Source organism: Lepeophtheirus salmonis, chromosome 7, assembly GCF_016086655.4.
Source record: "Lepeophtheirus salmonis chromosome 7, UVic_Lsal_1.4, whole genome shotgun sequence".
Classification (NCBI taxonomy): domain Eukaryota; kingdom Metazoa; phylum Arthropoda; class Copepoda; order Siphonostomatoida; family Caligidae; genus Lepeophtheirus; species Lepeophtheirus salmonis.
This window is the reverse complement of record NC_052137.2, coordinates 29,578,410-29,591,339: the sequence shown is the minus strand read 5'-3', so window position 1 is coordinate 29,591,339 and position 12,930 is coordinate 29,578,410. Positions and strand designations below refer to the sequence as shown.

At 34.7% G+C, this 12,930-nt stretch overlaps 1 protein-coding gene across 2 annotated transcripts in view; it reads right to left on the bottom strand.

The window, feature by feature from the left end:
• Window positions 1-8,153, bottom strand: part of LOC121121853 (latrophilin-like protein 1) — a 36,453-nt gene extending 28,300 nt beyond the window's left edge. For both annotated transcript variants that reach the window (XM_040716850.2, XM_040716849.2), the window contains exons 1-2: window positions 7,898-8,153; window positions 7,607-7,839 (exon numbers count right to left, since the gene is read on the bottom strand). In XM_040716850.2, the coding sequence (XP_040572784.2) occupies window positions 7,607-7,839; window positions 7,898-8,140 (476 nt within the window). In that variant the 5' untranslated portion in view covers window positions 8,141-8,153. The remainder of the gene's footprint in view (window positions 1-7,606; window positions 7,840-7,897) is intronic.
• Between the last annotated feature and the right edge of the window lie 4,777 nt (window positions 8,154-12,930).

Here is a 12,930-nt window from a genome sequence, read left to right as displayed (position 1 = left end):
TCACCGGTATCATTTTGTAACAAATCATACACTCTTCAATGGTTGCCCTTGTCCTCACCATTATTGTTTTCACAGATCGATGGTGCCTCTCAATATTTATATTACTAGACGAGCAATTAGCGCAGCGGAAGATAACTTTCACTGACCATTTTGGATATAAGTTTCTAAGTATTGCCGACCTGAAACTGCAGCCGTTGTCCAGAAGGATCTCGTTAGGTAGGCTTAATTCACTAAATATCTGGTTTATCATTATCGTTATCTCCTCCTCACTTTCTCTCACTACTTCTCTCAACACGGCAAAGAGACTCGGTCCACAATCAATAATAGTGAGAAACTTTTCCCCTTCCCATTGAGTAATGTCCATAGCCATACGTTTCCAGTCCTGTTAACACCAAGAGACCCTCTGACTGTTGTAATTGGGTATGGATCTATGCTTTCACTTGCTGCTTCGTGACTTTCCTTGCAAAATACAGATTTACCTCTGCTCCCCGGTGATGCTTCTCCTGGATTTTCTTAAGTATTTCTTTACCAACAGGCGTATCATACGCTTTGCCAGATCGAACAAGCCACTCCTTCGGCAACACGTCTGCTCAGTTCTTGGTTGTAGAGACGAGTTGCACTTCCCAAGACATGTGGCAGGAATTGAATGTATCCATTAAAATAACAAGCCACCTTTTGACAAGCATCTCTGACAGACTGGGTAGTTTCTTCTTCTTGTCCCTTTTCAGGGACAAGGATAACCAGGAAAATACTGTAGCTGAATCCGTGAAACCTTTGATTGCCTTACATTCTAGTTCAACCATCGACATCACAATTGTGAATCAATATGCCTTCAACAAGTTCGAGATAACAAGGCTATCAACAGGGCATTAGATATTGGGCGTCCCAAAAGGAAAACTATCAGAGCAAAATCAATTCCCTAGAGTACCAAACATCTTGCCAGCTTAACGTATAAACTCAGCAAACTCGAACCAAAGCGTCATCATAGTTCCCACAGAGATGAATTTCTTTATTGCAAAGAATACTTATCTTTCAGCTCTTAGAAAAGAGCAGAGAGAATCATGGATGAGTTCCTGCAGCAAAGCGGAAGGTCCAAAAGATATTGATCAACTTATAAGATTTCAATAAACGACGTACAACTCTATGGGTATTCTTAAAACTGATCAAGGCTACTCACAATATCCTTCTGAATCACTAAAAATACTCATGGAAACTCATTTCCCACAATGTAGACTCAGTACGTCTTCTGGAACATCCATACAAGTAAATTATTTTAACATAGACTTCTTGGATAGCAACAAGGTGAGGAAATCCTCTAACTCCTTTGGCTTATACAAAAGCTCGGAACCTAATGAACTGAAACCAGTTGTACTACAACAACTTGGAGATAGCATCATCGCCTATATCTCATAACTTTATAAAGTCATCCTCATCACTGGTTATACAGCAAGATGCTGGAGAGAAATAAAAGTAACTTTTCTGCAAAAACCAGGTAAAAAAGATTACAGCCTGGCCAAATCTTTCAGACCAATAACTCTTACCGACTTTATGCTTAATGGACTTGAGCAGATTTTATGCCGGGAAGTAAAAGAAGGCATTCCGACACTCCACTCACAACATGCCTATACAAAGGGCTTATCAACTGAGACGGCCCTTTCACAAGAGACAAATACCATAGAAAAATCCACCTATCAACAACAATGCACACTTGTTGTCAGTTTTGATTGCACAGGTGCATTTGATTATATATAATTTCATTCAGCTGATGCAGCAATGGAAAAATTTGGTAATCCAGAGTGTATCAGATCCTGGAATAAAAATTTACTAAGTATCCGTACGGTCACAGCCAAGCTTAAGGGCAAATTAAGTTTTTTTGTCAATCCAAGCCGTCAGAGTCCACAAGAGGGCGTTCTATATACGGTCGTTTGGAATATGATTATGGATAACTTCCTTAATCTATTTAAAAAAGGAGCAATAAAGGTCGTTGCCTATACAGACGACATCCTCCTTTAATCAGTGGAAAACATCCCCACACCCTTGTCAATGCAATGCAAAGGGCAATCAATACTGTCATTGAATGGGGAAAAGAAAATGGTCTTCCCTTTAACCCATCAAAATCAAGTGCTACAGTCCTTTCGAAAGCGTATAAACATAGATCAAAAAATACTTTACACAATTAGAAATGCATGGCAAAGTGATGGAATATGCCACACATATGAAATACCTAGGTGTGTCTTTTCATCAAGGACTCTCCTGGACAGAGCATTTGAAAAATAAAGACTCCAAGTGTTCTCGGATATGGAATATAGCAAAGGCAATCATAGGACAAAAATGGGGTTTGACCTCAGACAAGGTTCTCTGGTTGTATGAAGCTATGATCAGACCTGTTATCTCCTATGGTTGTCTAGTATGGGGACATGCAATCACTACAAAGAAAAGTGCAAAGAAAATATGAAACACTATGCAAAAAAAAAGCACTCTTGGGAATTACTCAAACATTTCGATCGACACCAACCGCAGGAATGGAGGTAGTTTTGGGTATTGCTCCTCTGGACATATACATTAAGGAACAGGGAACGAAATCAAGATGGAGAACGAAGCATTTCTTACGTGAGACCTGGGATGGAATAGGTAATCTTGCAAAACGTCGTGGGCATCGGTTCCATAGTGATAAAATACTTATACAAGTCGGAATGGATCAACCAAGTAACTACATAAAAAGTAATTGTATTTGGATAAATAATAGTCAAATTAAGAATCCTAACGCAATTATCTAAGGACGAAGACGGAAACACTGAGACTGGATGGGCCATCAACAAAGGTGATGCATCAATTTTTCATTCAATGGCTTCATTGAATAAAGAGGCCGTTTGAAGCAGAGATGATTTGCCATAACAAGCTCTTCTCAAGTACAAAAAAATACTAAACAATGCAATAATCAGATCAGACACCCAATCAGTAATTCATGTAATCTTTAATCCACTTACTACTAGTAAAGAAGTTTTAAAATGTAAAGAAACCATCATCAAAGGAATGAGTGAGAACAATATACATCTAGAATGGTGTAAAGGACATTCCGATATTATGGGAAATGAATTTGCAGGCCATTTTGCAAGGAGGGGTACTGAGAGCCAAAACAAATTTACTATTGGGACGCCTCCAAGCTTCAGAAAGAAGGTACTTCATGACTACTTCTTTCAATATTAGTGTGACCGATATAACAAAGATCAAGGTATGAAACATACACATACTATGCTTGATAAAGTGTATGAAGCTCGGAAGAGAAACATAAGACTATTGTACAAGCCTACACTAATGGCCCTTTTAAGCCGCCTAAACAAGTGGAAGGACACAAGCTCAACGGTAATGTAGAGAAAATTGCAAAATGCAGACATCAATAGATGTTCCAAGCTATCTACGAGAAACTGTAATGAATGAAGAAAACGAAGACATTTTTTAAAAAAATAAAAATATTATTGAACAAAATTTTAATGTAAACAGGTTTTAGAATCTGGAAGGACAAAACCCCGTTGTGTGGTCTCTTATATTTGTACAATTTTATTTTATGTATGTATGGCAAGCAGTAATAAATATTTAACTGTCTACATCCCATTTAAGTGCAATGTTCACACCTTTCAACACTACTGTGAGCTCTGCAATGGTGATGATATAACCATCTTCTTTATTTCAAAGCCATGCTCCTTCTTCAATAGTACTCCCATCCTTCGTCAAAACCACTCCGTATGCTTTCGAACTTGCGTCACACATCAACTAGAACTCTCCTTTGCGAGCCAAAGTCCACTAACCTTTGACCGGGATCATCTTTATTAACATAATTAAGAACCTCCTCAAATAGCCTCACTGATGGGGACCCTGAATCATCTTCCTAAGCTTCTACTTAACAACACCTCTTCATGAAACTTGCAGCAATCCTCAACCGCCCAGCAAGGGGATAATGGTCAACTAAACTACCACATATTGAAAATAGTTCGCGTTTCACTAGCCTGTTGGATCTAATGGTGAACTCATTTCCTTTAGTTCATCTCCAGTTAAGTCAATTTCTTTCCTTATCGATTTTGAGTCGAGTACCGTGGCATTCTCCAACCGTACTGAATATTTACACTCCATGCCTTTACTTGAGAGTACATATCTTACGTTACCCACAGCCACTTTCCCCGTATCGACAATAATGTCATGAAAGTAATGGTCAGTTGCACTGTTTATAACTTCGTCGCCCTGTAGCACCTTACAGTCTCCATAATTTCTGGAGCACAATTTAATTCGAAACTAAGGCTAGTAAGTTCATGCTGCTATTCCTTTACCCAAACTACGAGATATTTTCCGCACGAAGGATCAGCTCTTATCTGCATGTAAACCTCCTTTAGGTCTAACAATGCACATGATCGGGACCACGCATTCTCCACAATCTTAATTTTACGCATCAGCATCGGCTCCACCACATTCTACATATTCATTCAATTCTCTAAAATCAAGGACGGTTCTATGAAACCGCTAACAGCTCCTTAACACCCTTATTTATTTTGTATTCTGCAAGTGTGTTCTTCTGTCCAATCCCACTTGACCATCCATTCTTTACTATCGAATTTTTCAGAAAAATTTATTCCCATAATATTCAAGCTTACTTTTTCACATGTAGCTGACACTACACTCAAGTTTACTACTCCTCTGCTTATTACTACTCGGTGTTCCATAAGTATATCCATCCCAATTATAACATCTACTCTTAGAATTATCTTTGAGCATTCTAAACACTCTATCTTCGTCTCGACGCGGTTCAACTCATTGGGGACTTGAGCTGCTCTATTACAAACAATTATTTCCCCTATTGAAGGACTTCACTGGGTACCTTTCTCCGTTTTAAATGTTTGAAAAAGAGGGTCCGACAATGGTTTGGGTGCACCATGTCTCGAGGAGCCCCCACGCCTTCCTCCCATTATTTAAAAATTTTATTGTGGGTATTGATGCGCCTGATCCTCAAATTGGGACAAAGCTTGCTCTGAAAGCGCCTCTCTTCTGTTTCCCTAGTCTTGACAATAACGTAATATGTGCTCCTCTCTCCCACAGTTATAACATATTGTCCCCCTCCAAGACTTAAGGGGATTTTTTCGATTTCATTTTCCTTGACGACGCTTCGCTCCTCCCACAATGAGCCTATAATTATTACACTCGTCGTTCACGTTCGTTCTTGCATTTGTGAGAAGACCCCTAGCAACACCAACCACTAGGTCGTCTTTGTTCTTGTCATAATTATGTCCACCAAGGTCTTAATTTGGTTTAGGTAGATGCTTAACAACGTCCTGGCCTCCCACATATTCTTCCGTATCTCCAAGTAAGCCACAAAACCGAGTTATGCAGGATTAATTTGTTAGTGCTTTCCCTATCGAGATATGTCATTCTTATATCAACCTGATAAGGGGTCGTACACCCCGAAGGTGTCGCCCTCTAGGATAAGAGGGAATATTTTCAATATGTCCTTAAGCCCAGTGGATCCTTCGCTGGGGACGTCTGCTTTAACAAGGCTGACGTCTCCTACGGCATTAAATTTGGAGATTACATCTCCGATTTTCAAGTTATCCATCACAAAACATAGAGGCTCATTGACATGTATCGCTCTAAATGAATATGCTTATAACAACTGTTTTAGGATATCTTCTTCTTGTGAGTTCTTTATTTCCAACACCCGCCGAAACAGAGATATGTAAATTGAACACCTCGTTATATCACGGGTTCGAAGCTCTCGAGATACAGAACTCTTTATACTTTTTATAGAATGTTCCTTGCATTGACTTAAATGCAATCCTGAATGTTAAGACAAAATCTCCAGAATATAAAGTCCCTCGAATAACATTGAATTTTAAAAACATGCTATAGTCTTATATTAGAAATATATTTTTTTAATTAATGCATATATTTTAAAGCTTGATGTTAAAAAATTTTAAAACCATTTTTAAAATGTCTCTAACTTGAGATATGATTATTTAAAAGTTTTACTTCCATATTACGAAAACCTTTGGGCAGAACTCACAGAGATAATCAAGGGCTCCCGAACAAATATACATAGTTCAACTGATAGTTTTTCCTCGAGGAGCTTTTATCGCATGACATTTTCGCCGCCCTTTTGTAGGTAATTTTAAAAGATATTTATTTGCATAATTGGAATGCCGAACAGAAAAGGATAGGAAACTTTATACAGACTACACCGAATACTCATATCTCCAATTCAAGAGTTTAGAAAGATCAAAATAATTTAATTTTGTCTTGAATATTTATTTTTAAAAATAAATTATTTATGCTATAATTACTAGAGTTGTGTAAAATATAAACTAGTACGCGTGCAATACATTTTTTAGTCGCAACTTGAAAAATATTTTATTTTCCAAAGCTGTTATCATTATTCTTTCATTTCTATAACTTCCAAGTATAAAGTAATCACTTGTGCGAGTAACAATAAGGATTTGCTCCAGTGGTTATAAGTCTAAGCTGGTCTATTGATCTAAACTTATGTTTTTATTAACCTGGATCCATGGTAAAGAGTAGAGATTCAAATAAAATTAAATTCCGGTATGTTTAAAAAAAACAAAAATTAATGTGGTCACTTTGACTGTTTGAAGAAATTTTTGGGAGGAGAGCAGCTTAGCTGTCATGACTTTTTATTCGATTAGCTGAAAGTAAATGACTCTGAGCAAAGAGTGGACACTACAGGCAAGGAAGGTAGGATTTAGTAGTTCTCAATTCTGATTAGCTTAAAATTAGAAGGTGCTACATGTTCTTCCAGGCACGCAGCCAGTTTGAACAGGCTCTCTTCCTCCTTCTCTGAGAAAAGAGAAGAATAAGGGCAACTACGTCACAATGATAACACTATATCATAGGTCGGTGTTAGGAACATAGTATTTCTTGTTATTAGATTGAATTGTTTATTTTACCCTTAACCGCTATTTTCCTAGAGTCATTTAGCTGAAAGCAACTATGAGATGACGTATATAAACACAAACCCCAATACGTTTTTAGCAAATGATATTAGCAGGAATTACAAGTACATTGATCCTCAATTCTACACCAAGTCCAACAAGGACTTACACTTATAATTCCACAAAAAATCCTCAGGAACTCCTTGTTCCATCTTCCAGAATAAAAAAATAATAATTACATCATTTGTACATAAAATTATGTATTCATTCCAAAAACCCTACGATCTTTAAATGGCATATTATTTTAACGCCTGATAAAGAGACTCCTTTTAAGGAGTTTTAAGCTTAGAGTATGTTTAACTTATTGTTTTCAAGGAGCCTATATTAAAAGTTACCCCTAGTTAAATATTTTCTTTGAATTTTAGGATCTTAAATTTGTGTGATTTTTTCTGTTAATATTTTTTAAAGTATATATTCCCCCAAAAACGAATAATCACTTTAATAAGTATGAAACTTATTCAGTTTGATAGCCTATCATATGGGGACTGTTTATGTATTTGAGTGAATATTTTATAATTTTCGAAAGTGGAGATTTATGAACCGAAAACTTAAATACATCCATTTGCCCCACGCTACATGAACATAGTATTATGTATTCATATTTGGGCCATTCTCACCTTTCATAACATTCCCCACTCAAATCCCATACATTAATATTTGTATTGGTATCTGTCCTCCATTCCATTCTCGATTCCTCAGCCCATGCCAGAGCTGATCCAAGAGATGGTGATTTTTCATCTGTCAAGTAAGTTTGCATATTATGAATGCACTCACAAAATTGATTATATATAGTTCCAGTCTCGTTGTCTACAATTCCTTTATTAGATTCATATCGTAAAGAGATGAGAGGCTGAAAATGAATATATTTAATAACTTATTGTTCTAAATTTTGAACCTTAAGAGCTTACATAGTCTGTAAACATTTCTGTAAAAAAGGAGTTCCTCTTAACTTTCGATGCATTGCACACATGAGCTCTTGGAGAAATTGAAAGATTCAGATAGTCACGTGATGCAGGCTTAGTGTAAGCACAATATGTTGAACAATCATCGAGCCTGCAATTCATATCCTCCTTGATAAATTTTAAATCCCTATGGGCTGCATAGCAATTATCCAAAAGGTAGAGAACTAATAGACCTAGTCTCCAATCCATTTTTTATTGAACTAATTCTTAGTATTATCATTATCATATAATGATAAGTGAATCCCATTTCTAGGATATATAAAGAAGGATATACAATATAGGTGCGCGTGCAAGTTTTTTTTATTCATTGGATAGAAGAATTTTATGTAATTAATACTTTGTATGTTGTAAACTTGCAGCTTTAAAAGCCTTTTTAATTAATCAACATTTTTAATAAAAGGATAGACGTCAATAATCTCTCTTAGTTTTATAAAATATTTATATTTAAAAAAAGTTGTTATGTTCGTACTAATTAAATAATACGTCGAAAAGTAATAAGTCCATATTCAGTTATAATCATGAAATAGCCAGACAAGACACTATCAAACCAAGATTATACTAATTTTATTTATCACTTATTACCCCCGTCAACGTTTGTCTATTGGTCATCAATATTACGACAAAAGTTATTGCTCAATTTTGATCTAACTTTGTACGAAGATTATATATAGTCACAGTAAGAGGTCAATAAATTTTGAGAAGTCAAGGTAGCACAAAACGTTAAATATACATAATTGACCCTAATTTTGAAACATAATTAGGTACAGAGCTCAAATTGGTGTCATTATGTAGGTTTAATAAAAATGCTCCAACCCCAAGATCAAGATTATTCACACAAAAGATCCAATACGCATAATCGACCATCACTTTTGAACAAATTGAGATATAGAGCTGAAATCATCCCTTTGCGGCACACAAGACATACCTATAATTATTTAACTCATTAGATTGGGAATCCAATAGATACTAAATTTCATAAAATTCAACTTGTTCAGCATCGCACATTTTTAAGTCTAACATAGAGATGAAATAAAATTTCATTTAGAAAAAAGGACCATAGTTTTGGGTACTACAGAGTGTCTGTCTATTCTAGTTTTAAATGCAATCCCAAGCTACAGATTAATTTCATTGTTCAACAATCATAATTTGATGTGATACTTTCAGTAAGCCTTTCAAACCTTCTAATATCAGATATACAACTTTTTAAATAAACATTAAAGTCTTTGAATGATCCAACTATAGCAAATTATTGGATTAGTTTTTTTAGATGATTTTTTTGCCAAACTGAGCAAAAAAAAAAGATTACTAAATTTTTGAAAAATGAGCACCCAAAATATCAAAATTGAGCCATTTGTGTTTAAAGAAAAATAGTGTTTTACAAGAATAGTTTAAAGTAAATGGTGTTGTTTTATACTTAAAATAATTTATACATAAATTTTCCTATATTATACAGACAAATCAAGATTTTATAAAGATTTTCTTCCGTTATTTTTTGCCGTCGATCCGTATTGATAGTTTTAAACCTGCTAAAAGACGTCCACATTAATAGTAGTTGAAGGTGATTTGAAATTGGCGAGATCTTCAGGAGTCTTGTTAGATGGAGGCGTCTCATTATAACAACCACTGATATTACGTCCAGCCTTTTGCATAAATGGAAGATCAGGATTTGGCAGTTAGGGGCAAAAGTATTTTTCATTTGTAGCAAGATTTAATGGGGATTATTCAATGGATTGTTGTCGGAATCTGGCTCTCTCATATTTCCGATCTTTTCATCGTAACCCTGATTTCATTATGTACATATTTTACCTCCAAAAAAAGAACATAATGAAAGAGGTAGATTTTACCTCGAAAAAAATCATAAAATAATTATCAAAAGCTGTTAAGTAATTTAACTAGAACCCAAACCTTCTATATTTATTTCATACCATTTTAGAAAAATGGATTATTTTGATACAAAAAGGATAAAATGAGCAATTTAAAAATAAAAAAAAGAGGTCAAAGTAAGCAATTTTTGAAGGATTGAGCAGTCTCTCAAAAATAATAAGTCTACAAATTGTATATTATTATGGATACTCTTCAAGGCACTTTTATTCAAGAATATCCTCAATTTCGTGCAGTGTTAGCAGTTTGCAATATAGATTAATACAAAAAAATATGGGATTTTCGATTCACTTGTGATTCCAATATTTATATTTGTAGTTTTTTAATTAAAACCATTGCACATAAAAATTATTAGAGAGTTTTTACAAGCTTTTTTAGCAAAAAGATAGAATATTTACTACATTAGACGGATGATGTAAGGTATATACTTTTTTTTTTTTTTCATAATTATTTCTATCCAGCAAAAATCATACTCTTTTTGTTATCTATTATCCCTTTTTATTATATCCCAGCCCTATCAAAATATACAAATAATGATTATTCTCATTATCTGCTTTCTAATTAAGACTAATACTATGTGACTCATAAGGAAGGTGAATCAAATACTACTAATCCATAAAATCTATATATATAGAAAAATAAAAGAGATGTCTAGAAATTATAAATTTTCCCCAACATCTTTTATTGTACAATTATTTTTAAATATCGAATGAGTAAATCATTGAATGGAAAATACTTCTCATTCAACAGAAACATAAAAATAATTTTGCCTCGGGGGAGTTTGCCGCATGACATATTCGCCGTCTTTTTGTTTTATATTCTCGGTTCGAACTTTACTATTGTATCTTGCTCAGATGAATTAATTATAACTTCATTTCGGATGAGAAATACAACATAGTCAATGAACTTTGAACAATTTAAAACTTAAATATTTGTCATAGTTGTAATTATATATCAACATCACGTGGTATTTTAAGCAACTCTTCCATTTTGGCAGAATATTTGAAATCCCATAAATAACGGATCGACTGAATGTATGTTACAACTCAAAACCAAAGAAGAACAGGACTGACTATAAAATTCATTGATGAATGGTTGATAAGTGATGTGCCAATCATATCGAAAATATTTTTTTTTTTTCAACATTCTTTATTTGGTTTATATGTATATTATATAGAACATACACATATAATGCGTAAAAAGTACATGAATAAACATTAATGTTTATACTTAATGCTCCAGGGTAGAATTTCCACTAATATTCTAAAAATCAATCTTTAAAAAAACAACAGTAAACATGCAAATTAACAAGTATGATAAATATTTGTTAAAATTAACACCCTTTTTAAAACACTTTGATGATTCTGTGAAGTCGATGGTAAATACCGGATTTATTTTCCTGCAAAATTCCATGACTCACATCCTGATTTAGGAATTTTCATTGTGAGAGAGACATAGCGGGCGGAAGCTGCCAAGATGATACCTCTCAACTCATCCTCTCGAATAGGATGATAGTTATACGGCTGGCGATGAGGGCTTTACAATTAAGAATTGCAAAGTCCAGAGCCCTTGTTACCTCAGAAGTTCCACCCTTCTTCTTTGAAATTCCAAAAAGAACAAGACTTTAAACATTTATTTTTTCCCCATACGTCAGCCCTTTTAGATTTATGGATACAAAATATATAAGGATATAGATGGCAGGGCATGAAGTGTGTTATTATATAGTTTTCCACAGTCCTTGCAGAGTCTAGTATATTTGATACAATTTGTGGAGATTTGTAACTGCACGGTAAACTTTTTATCATCATTTATTCCCCTCAGAGCAGACATTATTTTTCTTTTCCAATCCATGGGGAGGCCCAAACGCTTACTACGCAGCTCCCAGAGTAAATTCACAACTGCATCAAAGTGATGGGTACCATCTTAACGTGCCACGGGCATGGCATTGAATAATATTTGAAGAATTAACAAGGTGAAATCTTATTCCACTATCATTGATCAATTCTTCATAATTTAAATTATGAAATGTTAAAATATCTCGTGTGATATTCGTGTTCTTGTAAAATTGAGGGGTCCTTTAAATTTCTAAAAAAGAACTTTTTATTTATATTTTGTCGAATTATATGAATGCTTTAGACATTTTTAAATGCAGGCGTGATCATCCAAACTATTTTCTGAGTAGATCCCCACATTGGAGAGATTAATGATGTAATTTTGTTGGTCAGATTAGTTCCCATCATAAACCAAATGTACAGGTATCGGTTCGTTATACTTCTTCTCCATTCTATAGCTGAATTTCTTTAAATATCCGCAAAAAAAATGGAGTAAATTTTTGGAACAATACGGGATAGTTGAGCTACTCCACCACCTACATGGGACTTAGGTCTTTTCATGGCTTCGATATAATTCTTATAGAATAAACTATTAAACCATTTGTCTTCTAAGTGCTACAGCTAGTTGTGGACTTGCTGTAGCCTTATAAAAAATTGTTATAAAAGTCAACTCTTTTTTGAAGGTTGAATCTTTTCCAAAAAGAAATTCTTTCGTTGACGGAGGTCCGATTTTCGCTCCAGTTACCTTCATGAATACCATTGTGTTTCCATTGTATGCCCAAAATTTCTACCATTCTTCCAACTTTACAATTTCCGACTTTAATATCGTCTTCAAGCTTCCAGGAGCCTAAAGGTAAAATAGAGGTCCTATTTTTATTCACAGCCAATCCGGTTTTTTCTTTAAACTTCCGAAAATAATTCAGTAAGACTTTTATTTTGGCACTAAGCTGAGACTCCGAATTCGCATACCCCCCCAACATCATATCTATACAAATCAATGATATGCTGAGATCCCTCAAAGCTAATCCCAAAGCCTCTGTACCTCTTTATAAAATTTCAAACGAGTTATTCGATTGCAGCTATGAAAAGAAGTGGAGCCGAGGGGCATCCCCGACGACAGAACTTTTTTAAGATGGTTGGCTGGCTTTCTAGTCCATCCAATGAGATCGTCGAAGTGCCGTTATATAGCAAGGCACGTACAGGATTAAAAAAACGTTTCGGAAGAAACTTTTTTACAGATCTAAGAATTTGCCTATGGGAAATAGA